This window comes from Mustelus asterias, chromosome 7 (assembly GCF_964213995.1).
Source record: "Mustelus asterias chromosome 7, sMusAst1.hap1.1, whole genome shotgun sequence".
Lineage (NCBI taxonomy): Eukaryota > Metazoa > Chordata > Chondrichthyes > Carcharhiniformes > Triakidae > Mustelus > Mustelus asterias.
The window spans coordinates 97,502,727-97,526,610 of record NC_135807.1 but is presented as its reverse complement, the minus strand read 5'-3'; the positions used below and the strand labels follow the sequence as shown (position 1 = coordinate 97,526,610).

Below are 23,884 nucleotides of genomic sequence, written 5' to 3'. Positions count from 1 at the left end.
CTGGCTGAAGAAATTTCTCCTCATCTCTGTTCTAAAGTGACTCCCTTTTATTCTAAGGCTGTGCCCCCGCGTCCTAGTCTCCCCTGTTAATGGAAACAACTTCCCTACGTCCATCCTATCTAAGCCGTTCATTATCTTGTAAGTTTCTATCAGATCTCCCCTCAACCTCCTAAACTCCAATGAATATAATCCCACGATCCTCAGACGTTCATCGTATGTCAGGCCTACCATTCCTGGGATCATCCGTGTGAATCTCCGCTGGACCCGCTCCAGTGCCAGTATGTCCTTCCTGAGGTGTGGGGCCCAAAATTGCTCACAGTACTCCAAATGGGGCCTAACCAGTGCTTTATAAAGCCTCAGAAGTACATCCCTGCTTTTGTATTCCAAGCCTCTTGAGATAAATGACAACATTACATTTGCTTTCTTAATTACGGACTCAACCTGCAAGTTTACCTTTAGAGAATCCTGGACTAGGACTCCCAAGTCCCTTTGCACTTTAGCATTATGAATTTTGTCACCGTTTAGAAAATAGTCCATGCCTCTATTCTTTTTTCCAAAGTGTACGACCTCGCACTTGCCCACGTTGAATTTCATCCCACCCAGGCCCTATCCCCATAACCCCATGCATTTACCTCAGCTAGTCCCCCTGACACTAAGGGGCAATTTAGCATGGCCAATCAATCCTAACCCGCACATCTTTGGACTGTAGAAGGAAACCAGAGTACCTGGAGGAAACCCATGCAGACACGGGGAGAATGTGCAGACTCTACACAGACAGTGACCCAAGCAGGGAATCGAACCCAGGTCCCTGGCGCTGTGAGACAGCAGTGCTAACCACTGTGCCACCGTGCCGCCCACCGTCCAGTTGAAGTCTTTAAATTGGCAACTAATGCGAATTTAATGGTCTAATCCAGCCACCCCTCAGATTTAATAGATGGTGGAAGAGGCCGAAACTCAAAAGATTTGTCCCTCAAGAATGTTAGTTAGTGAAAGAGGGGACTCTGTCAGAGACCTCTTTCTCCCATTTGGCCCTCCCTGCCTCCATTTTTAGGCCAGTCATTTTTAGGCCAGTTTTAAGCTAATTCAACTAACTTGCAGCGAATTATGTTAGCATAATTAGAAGCAACCATCTTAGGTTCAGCACATAGAACCATAGAAAATTACAGCTCAGAAACAGGCCTTTTGGCCCTTCTTGTCTGTGCCAAACCATTTTATGCCTAGTCCCACTGACCTGCACTTGGACCATATCCCTCCACACCCCTCTCATCCATGAACCCGTCCAAGTTTTTCTTAAATGTTAAAAGTGACCCCGCATTTACCACTTGATCTGGCAGCTCATTCCACACTCCCACCACTCTCTGCGTGAAGAAGCCCCCCCTAATATTCCCTTTAAACTTTTCTCCTTTCAACATAACCAACATTTTAGAATATTTTGTATTTCTGTGAGGCAACAAAACCAGCATGTACTCTTAATAATTAACATTTTTAATTGTAGAAACAATGTAGAGATGTGTCTATAACCATGATAACATACTAAAACACATGCCAAAAAAATAGATAAATTGAAAGCAATGTACCTTGACACCCATTCACACTTTTAAGTCTATAGTATTAATTGCCTTTTTTAAGTCCGACACTTTGGATAGAATAATTCCTTTAAAAATATATACCATTTACAGACTATTTTCATGTTATATTCACTGCAGCGAGCTAACAAAGTCTAGAAACCATTGTGGATGAACATTAAGTCTAACAAAGCCATTTGTGTTCTGCACTTTATAAGCATTCACAGGTATTAATCAATGACTAATAGTAACCAGCCAGCAAGAGTTGGTTGACTGAGTAGTACTTCAATTCAGTTACAATAGGAGAACTAGTAATTTTTCAAGGCTGGGTTATATTCAAAAGTCTGTAAAGTGTTTGAAAATGTATTAATTAGTCAATATGCGTTCTGCCTTGTGCAGCATCAAATCAGATACCGTGTGCTAGCTCAGCGCAGCTCTGGCCTTGACCATCTCGAAGTTATGAAATGACCATACTCTGTGACATTAGATTGTGCAGTCAAATAAGAAAAGACTCTTTGAAAGATACAGTGTCCCTTTTGATGGACAGTGTACACAGGTAGCTAAAATCCAATAAAAATAGTTCAACAGTAAAACTGACTGACTGCAAAATTACAACAGATATGATGAGGTAAAAGTAGAGGTTCTGAGCGACATCTTTGCTGGTGTCATACCAGAAAGAACAGATGTACCTTCTGTATGGCACCTCCCAGGAAAGGATGGAAAATTCCAGGAACTGATCACAATAAGGTTCATCTAAATTGTAATTCATGCTGTGCATATAATTGAGTTAGTTAAGTATTTAAACTTCACCTTCTACACTTCTGAATTAGAATCCATTCAGTCTAGAACTTCTGTATCAGTAATCTTATGTATTACTTATTATTCCATCTTCAAATAAACCTCCTTCAAATGGCACCGCTGTAAATCTCATGATCTATACCTATTAAAGGCAAAGGCCACAAATATACTTAATTAAGGTGAGTATTGGTAAATTGATTTATGATTGGATTCTTGTACAAGTTACACTTCCTAAAAACCTTAATCTAATTAAAAGTCTCACACCCCACCCTATCCAATATGCTTCCAGCCAACCCCCTTCGCCAGGATCCACTAACCAGCCCTGGCAAAATCCCAAAATTAGATTCCAGGACATCCATGTCTGCTTGCCTTCCCAAGCCTTCTGCTGTAATAGCAGTGGCCACCGCTCCTGGATAGGAGTGGAAGTGTAGGCTCAAGCAACTGGGTGGAGGCGGGCTTGTCACTAACGTGTATGCTGGAATGCGGGTGCCCACTTTCAATGTATAATCCAGTCCCATGTCTCTAAGCCTGCCCCTTCCATTGGCAATGGTTCAACATCCCTATCTCTGCTTCATATTTCTCCCAGTCCAACCCCCCCACAATTATTCCCAAGAACCATTTCCACAATTTCCTGGTTGCAGCTTTCAAATGCTGGTTTTTCCACACAGCATCCGGCTAGTTTGTCAATCTATCCAGCTGGCAGACAGAAAACTAAATTTGACAAAATCCTGCTGTTAACAGGATTCATCATCCTACAAAGCTGCCCAGCTACTCCTCCCCTTCCCACCCACAAATGCGTTTCCCCACTCCCACATAGCACACCTGAATATCAGGGCTAACATATTTCACCTCACAATGGTTTGAGTTGCAAAGCAACATTTCATGCAGCTGCAGTTAAAAGGCAGGTTATGCAGGCCAACTTTACAAACTACAAGTTGCTACTCACTTGGAGGGGAGATCGGGCAATCAGATACAGTCGGTGTCTCTGATTAAAATTAACACTGTGAGGACTCCAACCTCAATGCCAGACAGTCATATCTGTCCTATCATCAAGCAAAGTTTCTTATTATGAGTGCTAATTCATAAAACTTACGCCACAAGCTTCAGTTGCTTTCACCAATTTGTTTGTCACTAATTTCCACAGTATAGTGCAATCTAATAGTTACTAATACAGCTTATAATCACAGAATCGCAGATTCACAGAATCCTACAGCGCAGAAGAGGCCCTTCGGCCCATCGAGTCTTCACCGACGCATGAAAGACCCTGACCTGCCCATCTAATCCCACTTGCCAGCACATGGCCCATGGCCTTGAATATTATGGGGTGCTAAGTACTCATCCAGGTACTTTTTAAAAGATGTGAGGCATCCCGCCTCCACCACCCTCCCAGACCATCACCACTCTCTGAGTAAATAGGTTTTTCCTCATGTCCTCCCTAAACCTCCCATCCCTCACTTTTAACTTGTGTCCCCTTGTAAATGACCCTTTAACTAAGGGGAACAGCTGCTCCCCATCCACCCTGTCCATGCCCCTCATAATCTTGAACATCTCAATCAGGTCGCCCCTCGGTCTTCTCTGCTCCAGAGAAAACAACCCAACCCTATCCAACCTCTCTTTATAACTTAAATGTTCCATCCCAGGCAACATCCTGGTGAATCTCCTCTGCACCCTCTCCAGTGCGTTCACGTCCTTCCTATAATGCGGCGACTAGAAGCACACAGTACTCCAGCTGTGGCCTCATCAAAGTTCTATACAACTCCATCATGACCTCTCTGCTTTTGTAATCTATGCCCCGATTGATAAAGGCGAGTGTGCCATATGCCTTTTTCACCACCCTATTAACCTGCCATTCCGCCTTCAGAGATCTATGAACAAACACACTAAGGTCCCTTTGTTCTTCGGAACTTCCCAGCGTCAGACCTTTTGTAGTATACTTCCTTGTCAAATTACTCCTTCCAAAGTGCATCACCTCACACTTTTCAGGGTTAAATTCCATCTGCCACTTATCTGCCCATTGTCTCCTACCGTTAAGCCAATTATGAATCCACCTTATCAGATCTGTATCCCATGTGCATTAGCCTTATTAATAAGTCTCCCATGTGGGACTTTGTCAAAGGCTTTGCTAAAATCCATATAAACTACATTAACCGCACTACCCTCATCCACATTACCCTCATCCACACACTTGGTTACATGCTCAAAAATTCAATCAAATTTTTTAGGCATGATCTCCCTCTGACAAAACCATGCTAACTATCCCTGATCAAACCCTGCCTCTCCAAATGGAGATAGATTCTGTCCTTCAGAACCTTCTCCAGTAGTTTCCCAGCTGAGACTCACTGGTCTGTAGTTCCCTGGCTTGTTTCTACAATCTTTCTTAAATAGCGGGACCACATTAGCTGTTCTCCAGTCCTCTGGCACCTCCTTGATGGTCGGGGAGGAATTAAAAATTTGGGTCAGAATCCCTGCAATGGTTTCAAGATCCGTCAAAACAAAACCATACTGAAATCTTGATGAATAGAATGATTGAACTAAATTTTACTGAGGGTTCCAATGATGTTTGGTTTTCAGCCTGCTGACCTCCATGAAGGAATACCTCACTGAACTTCTAGGCTCTGGAACCCAAGTGAAACAATATTTATTTTTCTCTGTGGTCTCAGCATTGTAAATCTTTCTTTTCTCTATCCCTGTTTTACTGCATGAATGCAAAGGAGGCAATGCTGCGACCCTCCTCATTTTGGATATGTGCAAACAAACTAACCCTTTGAGCTCATGCTATCTTGAGTTGGTTGTGGGGTTATTAATAGAAAACTAGAGCACAGCAAAACCGAGCAGTTGGGGAATGTGCAATCACTTACAAGAGGGAAACAAGTCAGAACACCTTTCTGTTTAGAGACAGCTGGTGAGAGGAGAAATTAATGCTATTTAAATTAACCGCCTTCCTATCTGTAATACCACTTATTGAAAAAAACAGAATCTCTGAGAGGTCAGCACTCCCTCGATGCTAGACTAGAGAGTCACTTTGTACTCACATTTCTGGACTGGGTCTTAACCCTACAACCCACAACCTTCTGACTCAGAGGTGAGACTGCTACCAACTGAGCCAACTTAAACTAATACATCAAAACACTACAAAAATTGTTAATTACAATTTAGTGGTTGCAGGGTATATTGCTGCTGGCAGCTATTGGTCTTTCAAATAATGTCCACTAGTGTACAAAGCAGACAGCTGAAAAATACTATGATGTTTCTAAGTTAACTTTTTTTTAAAAATTGTTTTAAATATCAAAAACAAATCTTTGGTTATGGGAGGCAACATCTCAAATCCTGCAACGGACAAGCCTAGTCAGATCCAATTGATCCACTTTGGAAATCTAATTCATGTTCGCACTTAATATTCTGCAAATAAAATAGGCCTAATCCCAATAATCCAACTGGTCCATTAAATAAAGCTACCTTTCCACATCAATCAAGTTGATGTAGGCAACTGAGATATATGTCGCAGAGGTACAGACTAAAACTTAATTTCAAAGGGAAAAGGATAAATATTTCATCATGTGATCATATGTCATATGATTAGGTATTAATGGTCATTTGTCATGTGGTCAGGATGTCACGTGAGTTGGATGAAATGAATCCAATCATTATTGGAAACTCTACTCTCAGTGCTTCACCCACTCTGCAGCATATTCTAAGGCTCCAACTTAAATCCAAGTATACAGGCCACATATCCTTGTTCAATTGGAATGATTGCAAGATTGTGATCAGCTTTGCTTTGTAATTAGTAGAAGGACTTAAAATTTAAGCAGGGATAAACCTGAACAACACCAGTTCACCTCCTCTCCTAAAATTAAACACCTTACTTCTGCATAATGCTCCATATTCTGTTCCAGGAAAGAACTCACACTGCAGTGAGGTTTGAAATAGCAATCTTCTAGTAAAGAGCCAAGTGCTTGACTTGATAAGCATCTACGTCCATCTCTATATCTTCAAAGTACAAAGAAAATTACAGCACAGGAACAGACCCTTCGGCCCTCCAAGCCTGCACCGACCATGCCGCCCGACTTAATTAAAACCCCTACCCTTCAGGGGACCATATCCCTCTATTCCCATCCTATTCATGTACTTGTCAAGATGCCCCTTAAAAGTTACTACTGTATCCGCTTCCACTACCCGGCAACGAGTTCCAGGCACCCACTATTCTCTGTGTAAAAGATCTGCCTCGTACATCTCCTTTTAAACTTGCCCCTCACACTTTAAACCTATGCCCCCTAGTAATTGACTCTTCCACCCTGGGAAAAAGCTTCTGGCTATCCGCTCTGTCCATGCCTCTTGTAGACTTCTATCAGGTCTCCCCTCAACCTCCGTCGCTCCAGTGAGAACAAACCAAGTTTCTCCAACCACTCCTCATAGCTAATGCCCTCCATACCAGGCAACATCCTGGTAAATCTTTTCTGTACCCTCTCCAAAGCCTCCACATCATTCTGATAGTGTGGGGACCAGAATTGAACACTATATTCCAAGTGCGGCCTAATTAAGGTTCTATAAAGCTGCAACATGACCTGCCAATTTTTAAACTCAATACCCCGGCGATGAAGGCAAGCATGCTGTATGCCCTCTTGACTACCTGCTCCACCTGCATTGCCACTTTCAGTGACCTGTGTACCTGTACACCCAGATCCCTTTGCCTATCAATACTCTTAAGGGTTCTGCCATTTACTGCATATTTCCTATCTGTATTAGACCTTCCAAAATGCATTACCTCACATTTGTCCAGATTAAACTCTATCTGCCATCTCTCCGCCCAAGTCTCCAACTGATCTATATCCTGCTGTATCCTCTGATGATCCTCACCGCTATCCACAAATATCCACAGATTTTCAGTTCTGAAAATATCTGATGTTGCAAATTATTTTCGCATTTTCGCTCATAAAGGAATATTTCTTCAATAAAGAATGTGGCATTTTCTTTATATAATATTAGGAATCTGAGAAGAATCCTGATAGTCTATAAATACCACCATCTGGAAGTTCCCCTCCAAGTCACTCACCATCCTGACTTGGAAATATATCACCGTTCCTTCACTGTCGTTGAGTCAAAATCCTAGCACTCCTTCCCTAACAGCACTGTCGGTGGACCTGCACCACAGGACTGCAGCGATCTACCATCCTCTCAAGAGCAATTAAAGATGGGCAATAAATGATGGCCACATTCCTTGAATAAATTATTGAAAAATTATGTTACTCATAAGTAGCTTAAAGATGCATTTATATTATAGTGTCACAGGCATATAAAGAATGAAAAAAAGAACATGCATTTATATAGTGCCTTTCATGATCTCAAGAAAACGCTTTACTGCCAACAAAACACTCCTGAACTGTAGTCACTGCGGCATTGCAGAAAACATGGCAGCCAATCCGCAAAGAAAAAAGTCCCAGAAACAGCAATGTGACAATGACCACATCGTCTGTGCTTTTAGTGATGCAAGTTCAAGAACAAATATTGCCCAGGTGTCAGAGAAGAATTCACCTGCTCCTTTTCTAAGTAGAACTGTGATCTTTTACATTCAACTGAAAAACTATTCAAAGCCTCAGTTTAACATCTCACCTGACAAGTGTTAACTGCATATTAACTGGTTTTACTTTTATGTTGGTAGTGGCCATTAATTGGTGATTCACGTGAATCCCAGTAAATAGGTGCAGACTGAAACTCTGGTTGTTGGATTTGCAAGTGTACGGCTTTAATGTGCAACTCTAAATAAACATGAAATTTGTAAAGATTGGTTCCAGTTCTATCCTTCACCAGCTGGCTTTCTGGAGTATGCACAGTAAGAAGTCTCACAACACCAGGTTAAAGTCCAACAGGTTTATCTGGAGTATAACATGGTTTCTGGTGATGATAATCTAAAGGTGAATGTTGGTGTTCAGAAAAAAAAATTGGACAAAAACCCCCCACAATTCCAGTAGTCATTGTGATAAACAGCAGAAAACAAATGTAAATTCTCAGGGTCTGGTTACCATCCAAAGTTCTCAGAATCTGAACCACAGTGAAAAACGTAAGAAGACGTGTGGACACTGGATATGTCCTGACTAAAAAGAAAACAAGTATAGCCTTGGCGTTGTAGCTTCCAACAAGAAGTGAAATCAGAATTAAAATATTTGTGAGCTGGATCTCTGTCAGTTGGATATTGATGAAGGTTTGGACTTTCTACTAAAGGTCTTAGCTGAAATTTATAAGAAAGATGTAAAGCATGGTCAAACTTTGATACATTTCTGGAAACAGATGGGCATTTCATGGAAAAATATATCATTGCCTTTGACACATTGTGTAAAAGACTGGGGAAATGCTACTTGTGCATTCCACGATCTGTTCTAGCTTGTAAATTGTGCTATGATCTCCTCGATGGACAGGATAGTTTTAACTGGTGCTCAGTTCCCAGAGAGAGTCTCCCTGTTGGATCAGACTTTGTTGCCTTGAAAACATTCCTAGGGAAACAGTCAATTCCTTTAGCCTCATGGAATAAATGGGGCATTCCACAATGATATAAAGAAGAGAACTCAATAATTGGACCATGTTGAAAACTACCAGGTACCAGGTGCAGGCACCAGTGCAATGGACTGATTTAAAACGGGCAGAATGAGGATTAAAGCATTTTTAACAGATCAGGTTATTATAGCAGAAGAACAGAACTTGAACAGAAATAATAGATGGATGAGTGCCAGGAATGCCCAAGGAATAGTTATTAGGTACTCCAGTTGCAACTTGAAATACCTTAATGTGATGAACTGTGCAAAGCAAAGAGGCAGAATCCTCAAACTGACATATGGACAGGGAATTCTGAGGAAAAGGATGTAAATAGTTATGAATCAGAACATATTTTAATGGTCACAAAGGTTTTAGTCAAATGCTGAATGTGATGGTCTAAGTTAAAAGGGTCACAAGGTGTCCGACAGTCCTTTGATGAATGTGATAGTCATGGCCCACTTAACTGAGCAGTTAATGTAAAAAAATTCAGTCCAGCTATTTGGAGGGTATACACCGTGCGTTAAATTTCCCCGCAAAAATTCAAAATAGTAGCGTGAAAACGGGAGTCCTCCGCGCTGGTTTTTTAGGCGAGCTCGGCACTGCAATCTTCTGACACTCCGCCAATGGCTCCAGAGCATTCGGGCACCACTGCGCAGGGCGCCCCGATCTGACAGCAAACTGGGAGACTCCCCCCCCACCCCAGCATGGACATCAGATAGCCCCCCACACCCACAATCATCCGCAACATTGCTACCTCTACACCAACACAGGTTGCCAGCATTGGAGCATCAGGACTCTAGCGGACCCATGACATGCCCCCCCTCCCCCTACACAACCTCCCCCCCCCAACCACACAACCCCTCCTGCATGACCTTGCCTGCGTGGCCCCACCTTGATGACCGCACCCTTTGCATAAGCACCCGGTCATTTTCCTTTCCCACCCCCCATCATAGCCCCATCCCCACTCAGGCACCACCCCTTGCTTAGGCCACACCCCCTTGGCACTTTCCTGGCACACTTATGGTGCCCCACAAGGCTCTGCAGAGTGCCAGATAAGCGCTGCTCAGCTATGCCCCCAACCACCCGGAGGCGTCAATGGCCTCCAATCCCCCTGGCATGGCCATGGTGCCTGGTCTCACTACTGCAGAGCAGTAGCGATTCTCACTGGCATGACACCTCACCGGTGGGGGGAAAGCATCCGGGAGGACGGAAGCAGCTTTAAATAATCATATTTAAATAAAGTCGATCCTGCTAGTAGACTGAGGGTGCGAAGTCATTCTTGCTGGCAAAACAGGGCCAGGAAGATAGCAATCCAATTCGTGCCGGGCACAGATTGGATTTTTTGCCTCGCTTACTATCTTCCTGGCTCGCCAGGCTGATCAACCAGCACGGTAAGGCAGTAAGATCGCGCCCACTATCTATTAGCCTACAAGCAAAATCCCAAATTGCTTTCTGTGCAGTAAGATAATCCTCTTGCTCCAGAAGGTACTACAATGAGTACTTTTAATTTTGCATATTTGAATGCTTTGCATGCAGGGAGGTAGGTTGAGGTTTCAGAAAAGATTCAGTGCACTGAAGCATTGTATAAGACCATCGGATAATTCAGTTCAGGGAATTTGGTGTAATATAAAAAGGGAGGGCAATGGGGATTTTGAAGACCCTGGAAAGGTAAGAGGTCATGATGGCAACAAAACGACGAAGGTTCTTTCTATAGAGGTCATGCAGCGAAGATTTACTAGACTGATTCCTGAGATGGCGGGACTGACATTGAAGAGAGATTGAGTCGGCTGGGGTTATCTTTACTGGAGTTGAGAAGAATGAGGGGGTCTGATAGAAACCGATAAAATTCTAACAGGACTAGACAGGGTAGATGCAGGAAAGATGTTCCCAATGATGGTCATGTCCAGAACCAGGGGTCACAGTCAAAGGATATAGGGTAAATCATTTTAGGGCTGAGATGAGAAGAAATGTGTTAACCCAGAGAGCGGTAAGCCTGTGGAATTCACAAAAAGCAGTTGAGGCCAAAATATTTTATGTTTTCAAGAAGGAGTTAGATATAGCTCTTGGGGTGAAGGGAATCAAAGGATAAAAGGGAAGACAGGATCAGGCTATTGATTTGGATGATTAGCCATGATCATAATGAATGGCGGAGCAGGCTCAATGGGCCGAATGGCCTAATCCTGCTTCTATTTTCTCTGTTCCTATGTAAATAAATCCAATGATTTAATTGTAGAGGATTTGGAGTTTATTCTGAAGACCCAGAAAAAGGGCAACTAGCTTTGTCACATCGGTGGATTTGTACTGAAAAAGTCCTTGCAGATGGGACTGATTCAAGTGAAACTAGTTGCTACAGACTTTTAAGAGAAACTTTTGAAGATCGAAATGTTAGGGCAGACTCTCCTACAGCTGAAAATGTAATTTTACGTGATTTTGTCTCCAGCCACATTAGTCCTTTGTAATCCAATGTAACATAGTCATAGTAGTGTAGATCAATTGACATAAAAGCCGCACTTCTGCATGGTGATACTTTTCAGGGAGGATATTCCTGAAACTCAGAGATTGCAACAGATATAGGCAGAAAACTATGGAAGCTGAACTAATGCATACATGGCTTAAATGATGCTTCCAGGGTATGGTTTGTTTTGGTGTGATTAGTTTTGCTGAAATCAACTCAACGCAAAGCAGATACTTCAAAATTCATTGGTATCATAAACAAAATGTTTATGATGCTTGTTGATGATTTCTTATAGAGTGGTTTTGCAAAACTTGAGAAATATGATATTAGATTAGGGCAGAATTTAGAATTGGGAGTGAGTCTTGTGGGGCTTTTAAAAATGTTGGTTTAGCTATTAAGCAGAGATATCTGGAATAACTTTAAATTAAACCAACAATCTTATTTAGTGAGTGTTACTCGCACTTTAGTTAGTTGTTCAAGGTCCTCGCAGAAAGATTATATTTTATCTAAAGAAAAGACAGAAATTGTGAAGCTTGGTCAGTTGGTTGAAGTGCTGGGCACTCGAACTAGACCAAATGCTGGTTTTAATGTTTCAGAGTGAAGTACTATGATGAAACACTGTAAATTCAAGAATGTTTTAAAGACAAATAAAACACTAAAATACAAAATCTAGAGACATGCATACTTAAGTTGCAATCATTAGATGATCCAAAGTACATAGAACTAGTTTTATTTAGTAATGCTTCATATGCCAATCTTTCTGATAGGTATTAATGCAGCTGGCTTCATAATATTTCTGATGGTTGAAAATAAGAAATGACCTTTCACTTAGAAAGCTAAGGAAATAAAAAACGATTGTTAAAAATACTTTGGCTGTGGAAACAATGGCTTTTGTGGAGGCGGTGGATATGGGATTCTATTTTTTACATATTTTAAGTGAGATTCTGTATAATGGGCATACTGAAGGTATTCTATCCATTGAATGTTATGTAGATAATTGTTCAGTGTGGGATAACATACTCTCTGCGAGAAGTGTGAGTGAGGAATGGTTACAGATTGATCATGCCGACTTGAAATGAAGGCCAGAAAGGGAAATGAAAGGAAAATGAAGGGAAATCTTGAAAATTAAATGGGTGGACGCAAGCCATCAACTGTTTTACAAAAAAAATGCATGTAAAAACAAATTGTTAGGTGTATTAGAGGAGGGGCATCTCATAATGTAATACTTTGTGAAGAACATGGAGCTTCTTGCTTTAATCTTTGAAATTTTAGTTGTTCATATTAATTTTAATTTAAAGAGAAGGGATCTATTAAATGGATATTGATGGTGTTTAATTTCATGCAAGTTGGAATAACTGGTGATTTACTTGAATCCCTATCAATAAGTACAAACTGAAACTGTTGTTTTTGGATGAGGGGGTGTATGCTTGTATTGTATAACTCTCTAAAGAAATAATAAAGTATGTAAAGATTGGCTCCTCCTATCCTTCACCAACCGGCTTCCTGGAGTATAATGATAAGGCCTTTTCTGTGGGTCACAATTATATTGAATTTATAGCACAGAAACAGAGCATTCAGCCCAACAGGTTTATGCCATTATGTTCCACATTCCCACTCTGTTTATTTCATCCCATCATATCAGTATACTCTCTCCTTTCTTTCTCATGTACCTACCTATTCTCCCTTTAATTACATCTATGTTGTTCACCCTAACCACTTCATGTGAGCTCCGCAAGTTCCACATTCTCACCTCCCTCTGTGAGATTAAAGTTCTCCTGCAAACAGTATTGGATTTATTTGTAACTTTCTTATATTTATGGTCCCTCGTTTTGGTCTTCTCCACATTTTCATTAAATCTATCCTATTGAACATCTTCATAATTTTAAAGATTTCTATCAGGTCACATTTCAGTCTTCCCTTTTCTAGAGTGCAGTGCGTGTGTGTAACTGAAATTCTATATAGGCTCCGCTCACTTCTACTTTTGAACTCTATTCCTCAAGAAATAAAGCTCAGTACATTGGTTGCACGTTATGGCTTTGTCACTGTGAGCTACTACTTTTAATTATTTGTGAATCTGTACTCCTAGATCCCTCTGTGCTGCTAAACCAATTGAACTTTTATTTTCCATAGGTGGCTTCTCTGTTTTTCTTACTAAATTGCACCACCTCACAATTATCTATATTAAAATCAATTTGGCATTTACTGGCCCATTCTGCAGGGTTTGTTTTCACATTTTCTGTTACGTTATCATGGTCCTCCTCTATATTAACCATATTCCCCAATTTAGTGTCATTCACAATGTTTGATATTGCACTTTTGATTCTGAGTCCAAATCATCTATGCAAATTGTGAACAACAGTGGTCTCAGTACCATCTGTGGAACGTGATATATAGGAAACAAAATACTGCAGCACCCTCTCTAAAAGCACTAAAACCCTCACCACATGGATTGCAGCAGTTCAAGAAGCCCCATTACCACCATTTCAGGGATGGACAATAAAATGTCAGCTTTGCCAGCAATGCTTACATCCCAAGAATGGAAAGCAAAATTCTAAATGGACATATTAGTTAATTTGCTGAGGAATACATTTTAGAATTGGAACATTCCAAAGAGTGAAGTTTGGGAATACATTTTTACAAAGTCAGGATATGCAGAAAATATCACGTTAAAAGCACAAGACCTTTGTAGTAAAGTAAAACGAATACTGAAAGCATTTTGACAACAGGAGCTGAACTGTCAACATAGCTCATTGGAGGCTTCCAGTGGTAAGATGTATGTACTGCATGAGGCAATGGGCAAGACATTATGAAATGCTTAATAATCTAAATATTTTGTTGCCACTAAGTCCCAGGTAAGCATGTCCACAAACACAGTTTGAAACTGGGCATAATATCAGGAAGAAAAAGGATCATTAGGAATGTTGTAGAACAAGCAAGCCATTTAAAAATCTCCCTCCGTGCTTCACATTCCAGCTTTGGTTTCCTCCAGCTATACTAAATTGAGTGTCTCACATTTCACAACATAATGATAATCAAATTGGAATAATAAATGCTGGCCACAGTATTAAGAAATAGCTGAGGAAGCTGGGGAATAACATTCTAATGATTTCTTAATAAAAACACATTGCATTGATTTAAAGTGTAAGCAAAGTCATTTTATAATAAAATATTAAAAATCCATACACTTTACAAAAAGCAAAATGAATCACAGGAACAGATCACAAGATGAACTGTGCAGAGAGAATGCCAGGTTAAATAGTTGGAAATACTTAGATACTCATTTGAAATCTAATTTTCCTGCAAGTGTTATTTACTAAATTACTGAACTCCAGATTTGCTCAGTTGGACATCTTAATAATTGGATGAATATTTATAAGTACATTCAATTTAATACCCTATTTGTTGACAACATTATATTATTAAAAGGTCTTCACGAGTGTTACCAAAAACTATACTGGTTATTTTAGGGGCTATTTTGATTTTCTTTTATCCTGCATTAACCACATCATTTGCCCGGAGGTCAAGGCACAGCTGCATTTATTTGCTATTTCCCATTCTTACAATATAGAACACTACCTCAGAACTGAACGGGATTTGTGTTCATAAGAATCTTTGTTAGCTTAGTTCACATGACATGTCAGCAGCAATGGCCCCTCTAAATATTTTTCACTGGGTGTAACCTTTTCATTTTAATGCTGATACTTTTAAATGTTTTTGCACAGCCATGCACACATAGAGGCTGATTTGTCAACAGCGTGCCATTTCCGACGGTGTAATGAAAGTGTGTGCCACTTCCGCTCCTTCTCTTTTATTTAATTATAATTCAAATTTAAAATGCCTGCAGCGTGCATGGGAAACACGTGCGTATCCATGACAAGGGAAACTTTTCATTGGTGAAACCCGCCATTAGCTGACAATGCTGCAGCTTCTGGTGGCCTATAACAGAGCCTTCCAGACAAAAACAGGAAGCTCTGTATCTGCCAAAAGCCAGTGCCCATCTTCTCCGATGCCTTCCCTGGATGGCTGTATCCTGAGCAGCCCCCCCATCTGCTGCAGCCTCCCCATGTAGTGCTGTCTGTTGCTTTGTTGTAGCCTATGTTGTTAACTGGCAAAAGCCCTCCTATATTGCGTACTCTACTCCTGCTCCCAAGGTTGCAGGAATATTGGATGTATGAGACCCCTCGGTATTCCAACAATTGAAGTGGATGAAGAAGACACGTGTCCATAGAATTCACCCACAGATCAGACGAGTAAGGAGATTGTCAATTCATTGCATTGCCCACACCCAAAACTCCTCCACCAGACACTGGGCTCCTCCCAGTTTGATCTCCAACCCTGGCACCGCATGTGCTTCGAAACTGCAATAGTGGTCATTGTATGGAAAAATCATTTTTAGCAGTTAACAAAAGTGAAAATTTCAAAAGACAATTGGTATTCAAAAGTTAATCTATTGTGCTTCATTTTAGTGAAGTCATGACCTTCCACCCTCCTCCTGTTACCTTTACACTTGCCCTGATCACCCTTGATCATCTCAACATCACTTTGCACCTTTTCCATTGACCTTTCAACCTCCTTGCATTTCCCTAGACTCTGGCAGTGCCATCTCTCCCCCCGGGCCTACACTGATGGCATTCCTCCTTTAATCCTGGTATCTCATTTTATCATCATTAGAGTTGATGCTGGATTCCATGACCCACCCTTTGATTATCATAACCCCCGATAGGACCTTTCTCCCCAACAAACTGACCCTCTCGGGACTGTGAATGTTCCATCAGCCAGTCAACACCCCGAGATGAATGCACATGTGGACGGTCCTGATCTCACCCTTTGGGTTCCTCATTTTCTTGCTTGACTGACTGACCCTTCTTCCACACCCATGGTGCCAGACCCTTCCCACTTCATGCCTCCTAGCTCCTGACCCCAGTCCACAACTCTATCCCCAGCCCCTCCCCAGCACTGTCTCACCCTTGCCTGTCCCGAGCTTCCAAGCAAGCTGCCACACCCCTGCACTTCTCCCTTGTGCTATAGAGTTCAACAACTAAAACCACTGAACTCAGACATAACTGCATAAAGCCAACGAATGCATGCCACCCTTAAACAAATGTGAACTGGGTGCATGAGATTCTCACTTGCCACTGACTTTATATTGAAAATTGGACTTTATTTTTTAAAATTTCACACTGATGAATCTTCATGACATACAAATACATTACAAGTATGAATCCGCCGCAAACCATTGTGAGGCCCCAACATGTTGCAAACATGCTGCTGACTATCTCTGTATCTCAACCCACCATTGAAAAATTGAAATTTTGTATCCCGCCTACTTCAGTAACCCTGTACACATTTCCCGCTCGTGCATGTTTCATAAAATCCACCCAACAGTATCTTAAAGGGTGTCTTTGGCGATTTAATGGATATTTAGATTAGATGGGTTTCTCTCAACTTCATGTTTAGTTATTTCAGTACAATTCATAGGACATATTCTATTTTCCTCCTTTCTGTGCAGAAATTTACATATGCATATTTATCCCACTTAGTTTATAACTTTTGAGTTTCATTCAACAAATCTACTGCCATTTCTGGCTTTACATCATCTACAAATTTATCCAGTTTGCATTGTGTCTGAATCCAAATCATTTATGTAAATTGGAAATCGCGGTGATCTCAACAATGAGCCTCAATCAATGCTCCTCGCCCCATTCTTGACATAATCTTTCCAAGAAATACTCACTGTCTTCAATCTAATCAGCATCACCTAATTATCCTGATAAATGGCCAAACCTCGTTGTTGCTTAAGAACTTATTGTGTGTGAAATGGCTGCCATATTTCCCGGCATAACACAGTGACTACACTTCAAAAATACTTAATTGTTTGTAAAGCGCTTTGGGATGACCCAAGGATCTAAGATTATTTTTAAAAACCACATAAATTCAAGTTCTTTCTTTCTCTAGTCAAGTTACTATCCATTCCCAAGAATTGCCCTGAGTCTGCACCACATGAAGTCTAACCTACAAGTCTACTTGACAGAAATATTTTGGAATTCCAGGTACACCACAGTCTATTTGAGTTATCACTTTCTTGAAAGGAGCCCAGAGGCTGCTTGAGGAGTAGCTATCCCTTCTGAATTTACATTGATAGTTTAATAGTTTATTTATTAGTGTCACAAGTAGGCTTACATTAACACTGCAATGCAGTTACTGTGAAAATCCCCAAGTCGCCACACTCCGGCGCCTGAGGGTACACTGAGGGAGAATTTAGCATGGCCAATGCACCTAACCAGCACATCTTTCAGACTGTTGGAGGAAACCTGAGCACCTGGAGGAAACTAACAAGTTTATTACTGTATAGATAATCCAAAATTCAAAAATTTCACACAAGATTAAATTAAGATTAATGGGTCTGTGTCTTTTGCACTTTTTGAACAAAGCACCTCATTAGCCTATTTCTAATCAATTAGTACCTCTCCAGTATCCAATGAACCCCACCTCCCTTCCCCCATGGTAGTCAGGGCCTCACAAATCTCCTCCCCTGTTAATTTCCACATCAGAGCCACTGATCCTTAAGACTTAAATTCCTTCCATGGAGGGACAAAAATGTACAACAGCCCTCAATTACCATCTCAATATTTGATGCTAAAGCTATTTGCAGCAGAAAAGAGCCCCCAATTCCACCACGCCACCGCCCCCCCCGCCGCTGCCATCACGCCACACACACACACACACACACACACACACACACACACACACCCCCCCCCCCCCCCCCCCCCCCCCCCCCCCACCCACCCACCCACTCCCCTCCAATGACAGATTTTATAGTGTTGTTGCTAAAGAAGCACAGGGGAATATTCAGTAAAGTATTCTATTCAGCTTTCATATTGGGAAGGCATATAAGCCAATTGTACTTGTAAAAGCTGCTCAGTAATGACACGTCACCTACATCGGAATAACACCTGCTTTAAAAATGAAAATGTATAGGTCCTAGTCCCAACAAAGCATGACTTTAACAGTTCATAGTCCACTTTTCATAAATCAGTTGCTGACAGGAAATAGACATAACTGGGGTAAAATTGATCTTAGGCAATAGTATAACATGGACAATAACAAATCAGCAGTCCACTCTTCACTGTATCTGTTTTTCTTTTCTCTTGATTTCAATGGAAAAAGGAATCGAATCGTGCAGGGTTGTGGAATAAATTATCAATGGAAGACCCTTGAAGTGGGTATTTGAGTTGGGTAGATGCATGGCTGAAGAGAGGGCTTTAGGCCTATATGGCCTCCACCTGTCAAAGTTCACAAAACAGTCCACGCAAAGGCAGAACATAGCAAAAATGTACATTAGTCTAATCTCCTGGTGACACCACTAACTGTTAGCATGTCAATACCTGATACCAACGCAATTTTGAAACAACTGATATCCCCTACTTTATCCCTTTGTTCAGCAGTACTATTAATAGAATCTTGCCAATGTCTCTCTATTTGAAGATCCCTCTAGCCTATCATTCCAAAACCTGAGATCAGTTTTGCATAACTCTGTGAAGAAGGCAAAAGCCCTATCGCAGATCTGAGCTTCATTTACAGATCACATACAGTTTTAGATGAAGACGCTAAGAAGAAAATATAGTCACCAGATTCATGTGACCATCAACAAATAAGAGTTTCACATTGGGCATTTGTATCAGCCTAGTAGGTACTTCAACTGCTCCTTCAACTACAACTCCAGCAATAATTGCTTCAAACCAGGATCATAGGAAGTTACCTATCTACCATTTAGACTCAGCCACTTGCAATGAAACTATTATAAATTTTTATCAAATGGGAATTTGCAGTGATACAAAAACAGGATCCATGTCAGAGAGTTTATGCTTTGAGATAACAAAAGATAAATAAAGGGCATGGAAAAAGAAAGAAAGTAAAACTTAAATGCACATGAAGTAACAGAATGAAAGAGAGTACATGAGATAAACAGTCAATTATTGTTAACATTTGGCCCAGTAGTCCAATAGTGAGGGGAGGAACCATATAACTGAACAGTTCATTTAAAAAGAAACTATCCTGGATATTAAGGAGGATCAAATGGGCTGAATTGCATTTGCCGCCATAAGTATTTTAAAGATATTCATGCCTTTGGATATGCTGAAAAATTTATTAACCTCACAGCATGACACTTTATACAGATCGCTCTCTTGTCACTTTACCATCCTGAAGTTTTTCAACAGCGCTCACTCCTTAGCACTGGAAAAATCCAAATAGGTGTTATTAAACTGGAGCTTTTCAAAGACATTTATAAATGTAATTGTGAATCACATATCCAATGCACAGAAAGAAAGTGTATCCACCAGAGGAGGAATTTGCCGGATGGTGAGGGGAAGTAAAGAAAGATTTAACGGGCGATTCTCAAATTTTCACCTACTTCTTTTGATGTATAGATCTCTGATGTATTATTAACTTCAAATTCTATAACTGCAAGGTTTTTAATCAAAGGAAAGTCCAGTTTCCAACAGGATTAAATAATCCATGTTTACTCACTGTTGACAATGGAAATTTAACAGTTTTGATTACACAAAAAGAAAGTTAAGTACAATTTTTCCCAATTCTTTCTGCTAAAATGCTATAGAAATTACACACCCAACAAGCTTTAACAACATCATGAAGAAGTACAGTGTAACAGTAATGCCATACATCATCACTTGTTCCTTGTCTTTACATAAAAGTCAAGCGAAGTCAATCACATAACTAACTTACTGAAACAGAGATCTTCGCTGACACTCTTCTGTTACTGTTTTAAACAGACATTTAATCAATTAATTTGAACACCTTCTGTCAATAGGCATGCAGTAGTTCAACTCCTTCATGGCCTGAACAGACTGACCTAAATCCACATTCAGCTAAGTTTCACACTGGAAACAGCAACAACCATTCAGAAATGCAATGTAAAGAGGTACAACCTTCGTTAGAAGTGTTTGACAAATTTTTTCTCAATGTTTGACAAACTCAATGTAATAATGCAGACAATGTTAAAGTTAAAATGTCACTCAGCTAAAATTGATGCGCAGGGACGTCTTAGCTTTTAATCTCTGACAGATCCCCATTAAGGATTATGAAATCAGATCTCAAACCCACATAAGCAATGCCTGGCTTATTTGTAAGTTCATAGTGAATAAGTTAACAATTAATCTTCAGAAGGTTCTGATTTTTTTTGGCGGGTGGATGGAGAGGAACTGGATTTTGAAAGAAGAAATGCATTTGGTTTGCATGAGAATGAAAATATAATACTAAGACAGAGGGATCTGATCCATTTCTTTTTAGCAACACAGGCGACTAAAAAGGGAAAAGAGGAGCAGATCCTGTGCACAGAATAAGAGCATTTGAAACAAATATCTAAACCGACTTACCAAAGAGCTTGCTGGGAGTGTCCTCGCTGTCATTTGATTCCACAGGCACAAGCAGAGACTCATTTAGCTCATTGTCTGAAGTGGTCGCCTTGTCCTCACCTCTTGATTCTGCATTCATTTCAGCTCGGAGGGACAGCAAGGGTTTGCTGAGTTGTTGTCCAGAAATCATGGGATCCTGGGAGAGAAAATGATGGGTGAAACAAGGTTAGCTTTGGTGCACACTCTCTCCCTTATCTAAGTCCCAGGCAGCTTCAGCTGCTATTGCTAGCTGCAGTCAAGTGAAGAGCTATTACAGATTCAATGAGTTTTCCATTACTCTCCGCCCTATTAAAGATCTACTAGCATGTGAGGATTTTGCTATCCTTTGTTAAAATACTCTTTTCAAGAAAAGCTGATTGAAGAAACACTGCAACGTAAGACATGAAATGAAGCCCAGTAATTTTTTTAAAGTGCATTTACACTGTCAAAAATCGTGCAGTTATTGGCAACATTGGGTGCATTAACTGGTGCTAACAAAACCAGTCATAAACTTTCTCAGAAAAAAGACAACATAGTTTGCATCTGTCACAATTAGTGTTCAGCAACATTGACTCTAAGGTATTTGTGTACTGTAAATAAAATAAAATCTAGCATTTATAATAAAAGCCAACAGATGGAACTTTTTTGCATTTTATATTTATGAACAATAATTAGTTAATAAATTCACAAATTAACTCAATGGGAAGCTAATGATTTGGTCATTTCAGAGAAGATCCAGCTACAGTAATAACTTTTGGCGTTCTCTTTCTTAGATTATAGTTTGATCTGTGTCAGGAACAACAGGCAAGGAAAGGGTAAACTGTCTGTTATTAAACTCTCTGACATTTACCTTTGATGGCTACCGTTGTTCTTGTAAACCTTCACTGGTGAAAATAGGGAATAGCTAATCTCCCTGAGCTGCACTTCTGCTATTTATTGAAAAGTTTATGCCTAAATGGCTCTATGTGGAGAACAGGTGACTGGAATTCTTTGTAGGCTGGATAGCCTGCCCTCGGCGTCCACTCACCACATTGGTCGATGAATGCCTGCGGGTTTTTAATGTATTCATTTCTGAAAATGGTATTTGATATGACACATGATAATCTATGAAAATGTTAATCAATAAAAATAGTTTAAGTTGTCATCAAATGCACTACTTTAGTCAATACTAATATCGCTGCAAACAATGTCACTGTCATCAGGGCTTAATTTGCACAGCACTTAAATATTGGACTCGGTGCATCAATGTGCTGGTCTTCAAAGAGGTAAACACATTTTCCTCTTTTTAGGACAGATGCACTCCATATGCATTTAGCTGCAGCAAATCCTCCCCTTTGAATACTTTGGTAGGTCCACTGGAGGGCAAAATTAATACTTAATTGAATCTCACAGTCATCAAAATAATCAATATTTTTTATTATTTATTCTTTACAGTCTGTTGACTGTTTGAAACCTCACGGGGAAGGTTGGAAAGAACTCATGATTTTAACATGCTATCGTTAAACAATTCAACTTTCAGCACACATTAGGTTTGAGCTGTGGAAAGAAAAGTGACTGGGTTAAGGGCACACTCCGAAAATAAATTAATTTCTGAGATTCAAGCACAAAAGAAAAACCGAGGAAATAGAACACAGCTGCACACATGGAAGCAGGCTGTTTCTGAAGCGTTTTATCATATCAAGAGCAGAGCTGAGCTTTCATAATGCTGACATTCCTCATCCTGACAATCCTAAACAAGTGGAAAGGATGAGACCGTAGATATCATCTTTCATCACAATCTCTGGTTCCACAACCAACATGACAGCTTTTTATTTTCCTTTTTGCACTGTTAATTACTAAATAAAAATTATTCCCAAAGCAACATACTTTCAGAGATAATAAGACTGCATTGTTGATCCTACATGTAAATAATAATAATGGTAATTTAAAAAATCAGCTGCTTTGTGTACATGTGAAGCTTTCCCCACAGAGAGGCTAGGTGAAATGCTGGAGCCTGAGCAGTGGCATTTTCTAAAATCGAAGATCATTAAATTAACCTTTTGCGCTCCATATTCCTTCCGTTGGATATTCACATTTTCTGTCTTAGTGTCCACTCTTGCTTACTCTCACCACAGAATGGCTAATGGTTTTCAGCAAGCTTTCCGAGTAAGCTCTACGCAAGCAGTACAATTGCTCTCTCTCACTTTCTGAAAAATAATTTGCTGCGTACATTTTTCTTTTGATTTGACCATTGATAATGCTGAATATTAATTACTATTCCAAAATAGTGAATGATCAGATTATTGCCTTTGAGTGTACCAAACACAAATACCCTACTGATAGCGGAAGAAGCAAGTTTCATATACCGTCCACAAATTCCAACAGATTGAAGGAAACTAGCAGGTTAAAACTTAGCTGTAAATACACACCGATGAAAAATTTACCAAAAAAACTCAAGCAAATCAAAAGAAACCTCAGGGTTCACCTGTGGCCACTGATCTGTCAGTGACCTTACGGTGTAAGAAAGATTCAAAACGGACCTAACCTGACCTTAGCTTTAGGTGTGCTAGCGGTACACATGGGATACTCACAGTCCACGCCATACTCCCTTCAAATATGTAATAAAGTATTCAAGAACTGCTCCTGCAGAGAACACTTCACGCAGTCGGCATTTCCTTCTGCACCCAGTGCCACTGAGCTCAATATTCTTTCAGCAGAGCTATTTGTCTGTCTTTCAGTAGCACAGCATAGTTCAAATGGCAATCCTCGGCCCAAGACAGCTGAATCACTTCACTACCTACATAGTACGCCATTTTGAAGCTATAATATCCTTACACTGTCCTCTCACTGCAGTTCTTCTATCTACCCTTGCCTTGACGAAGAGAGAATTTATAGATAGTTTTCTCCTGTTGTTTTTAATACAACCTGTACCAAACTGTGCTGCACTTAAATTTCAGGACTTTAGTTACAAATGTTGCGCATCGCCTTAATAAAGTTTTAAAAACCTGAACTTAAGATGATGATTGCAAACAAATGAATTTAATCTTGATGGACACTTCCGACAAAATAAAGACTTAGAAGCAAATCACTTTTCGAATAAAATAAAGAAATTCATTTTTAACCACCTTGCAAAATGCATAACAGCAATG

General features: G+C 40.3%; 1 protein-coding gene across 1 annotated transcript in view; it reads right to left on the bottom strand.

Moving 5' to 3' along the window:
* The window catches only part of pou6f2 (POU class 6 homeobox 2), a 649,655-nt gene extending 626,280 nt beyond the window's left edge, over window positions 1-23,375 (bottom strand). The window contains exons 1-2 of the mRNA XM_078215507.1: window positions 23,327-23,375; window positions 20,739-20,913 (exon numbers count right to left, since the gene is read on the bottom strand). Coding sequence (XP_078071633.1) covers window positions 20,739-20,913; window positions 23,327-23,338 — 187 coding nt within the window. The 5' untranslated portion in view covers window positions 23,339-23,375. The remainder of the gene's footprint in view (window positions 1-20,738; window positions 20,914-23,326) is intronic.
* Between the last annotated feature and the right edge of the window lie 509 nt (window positions 23,376-23,884).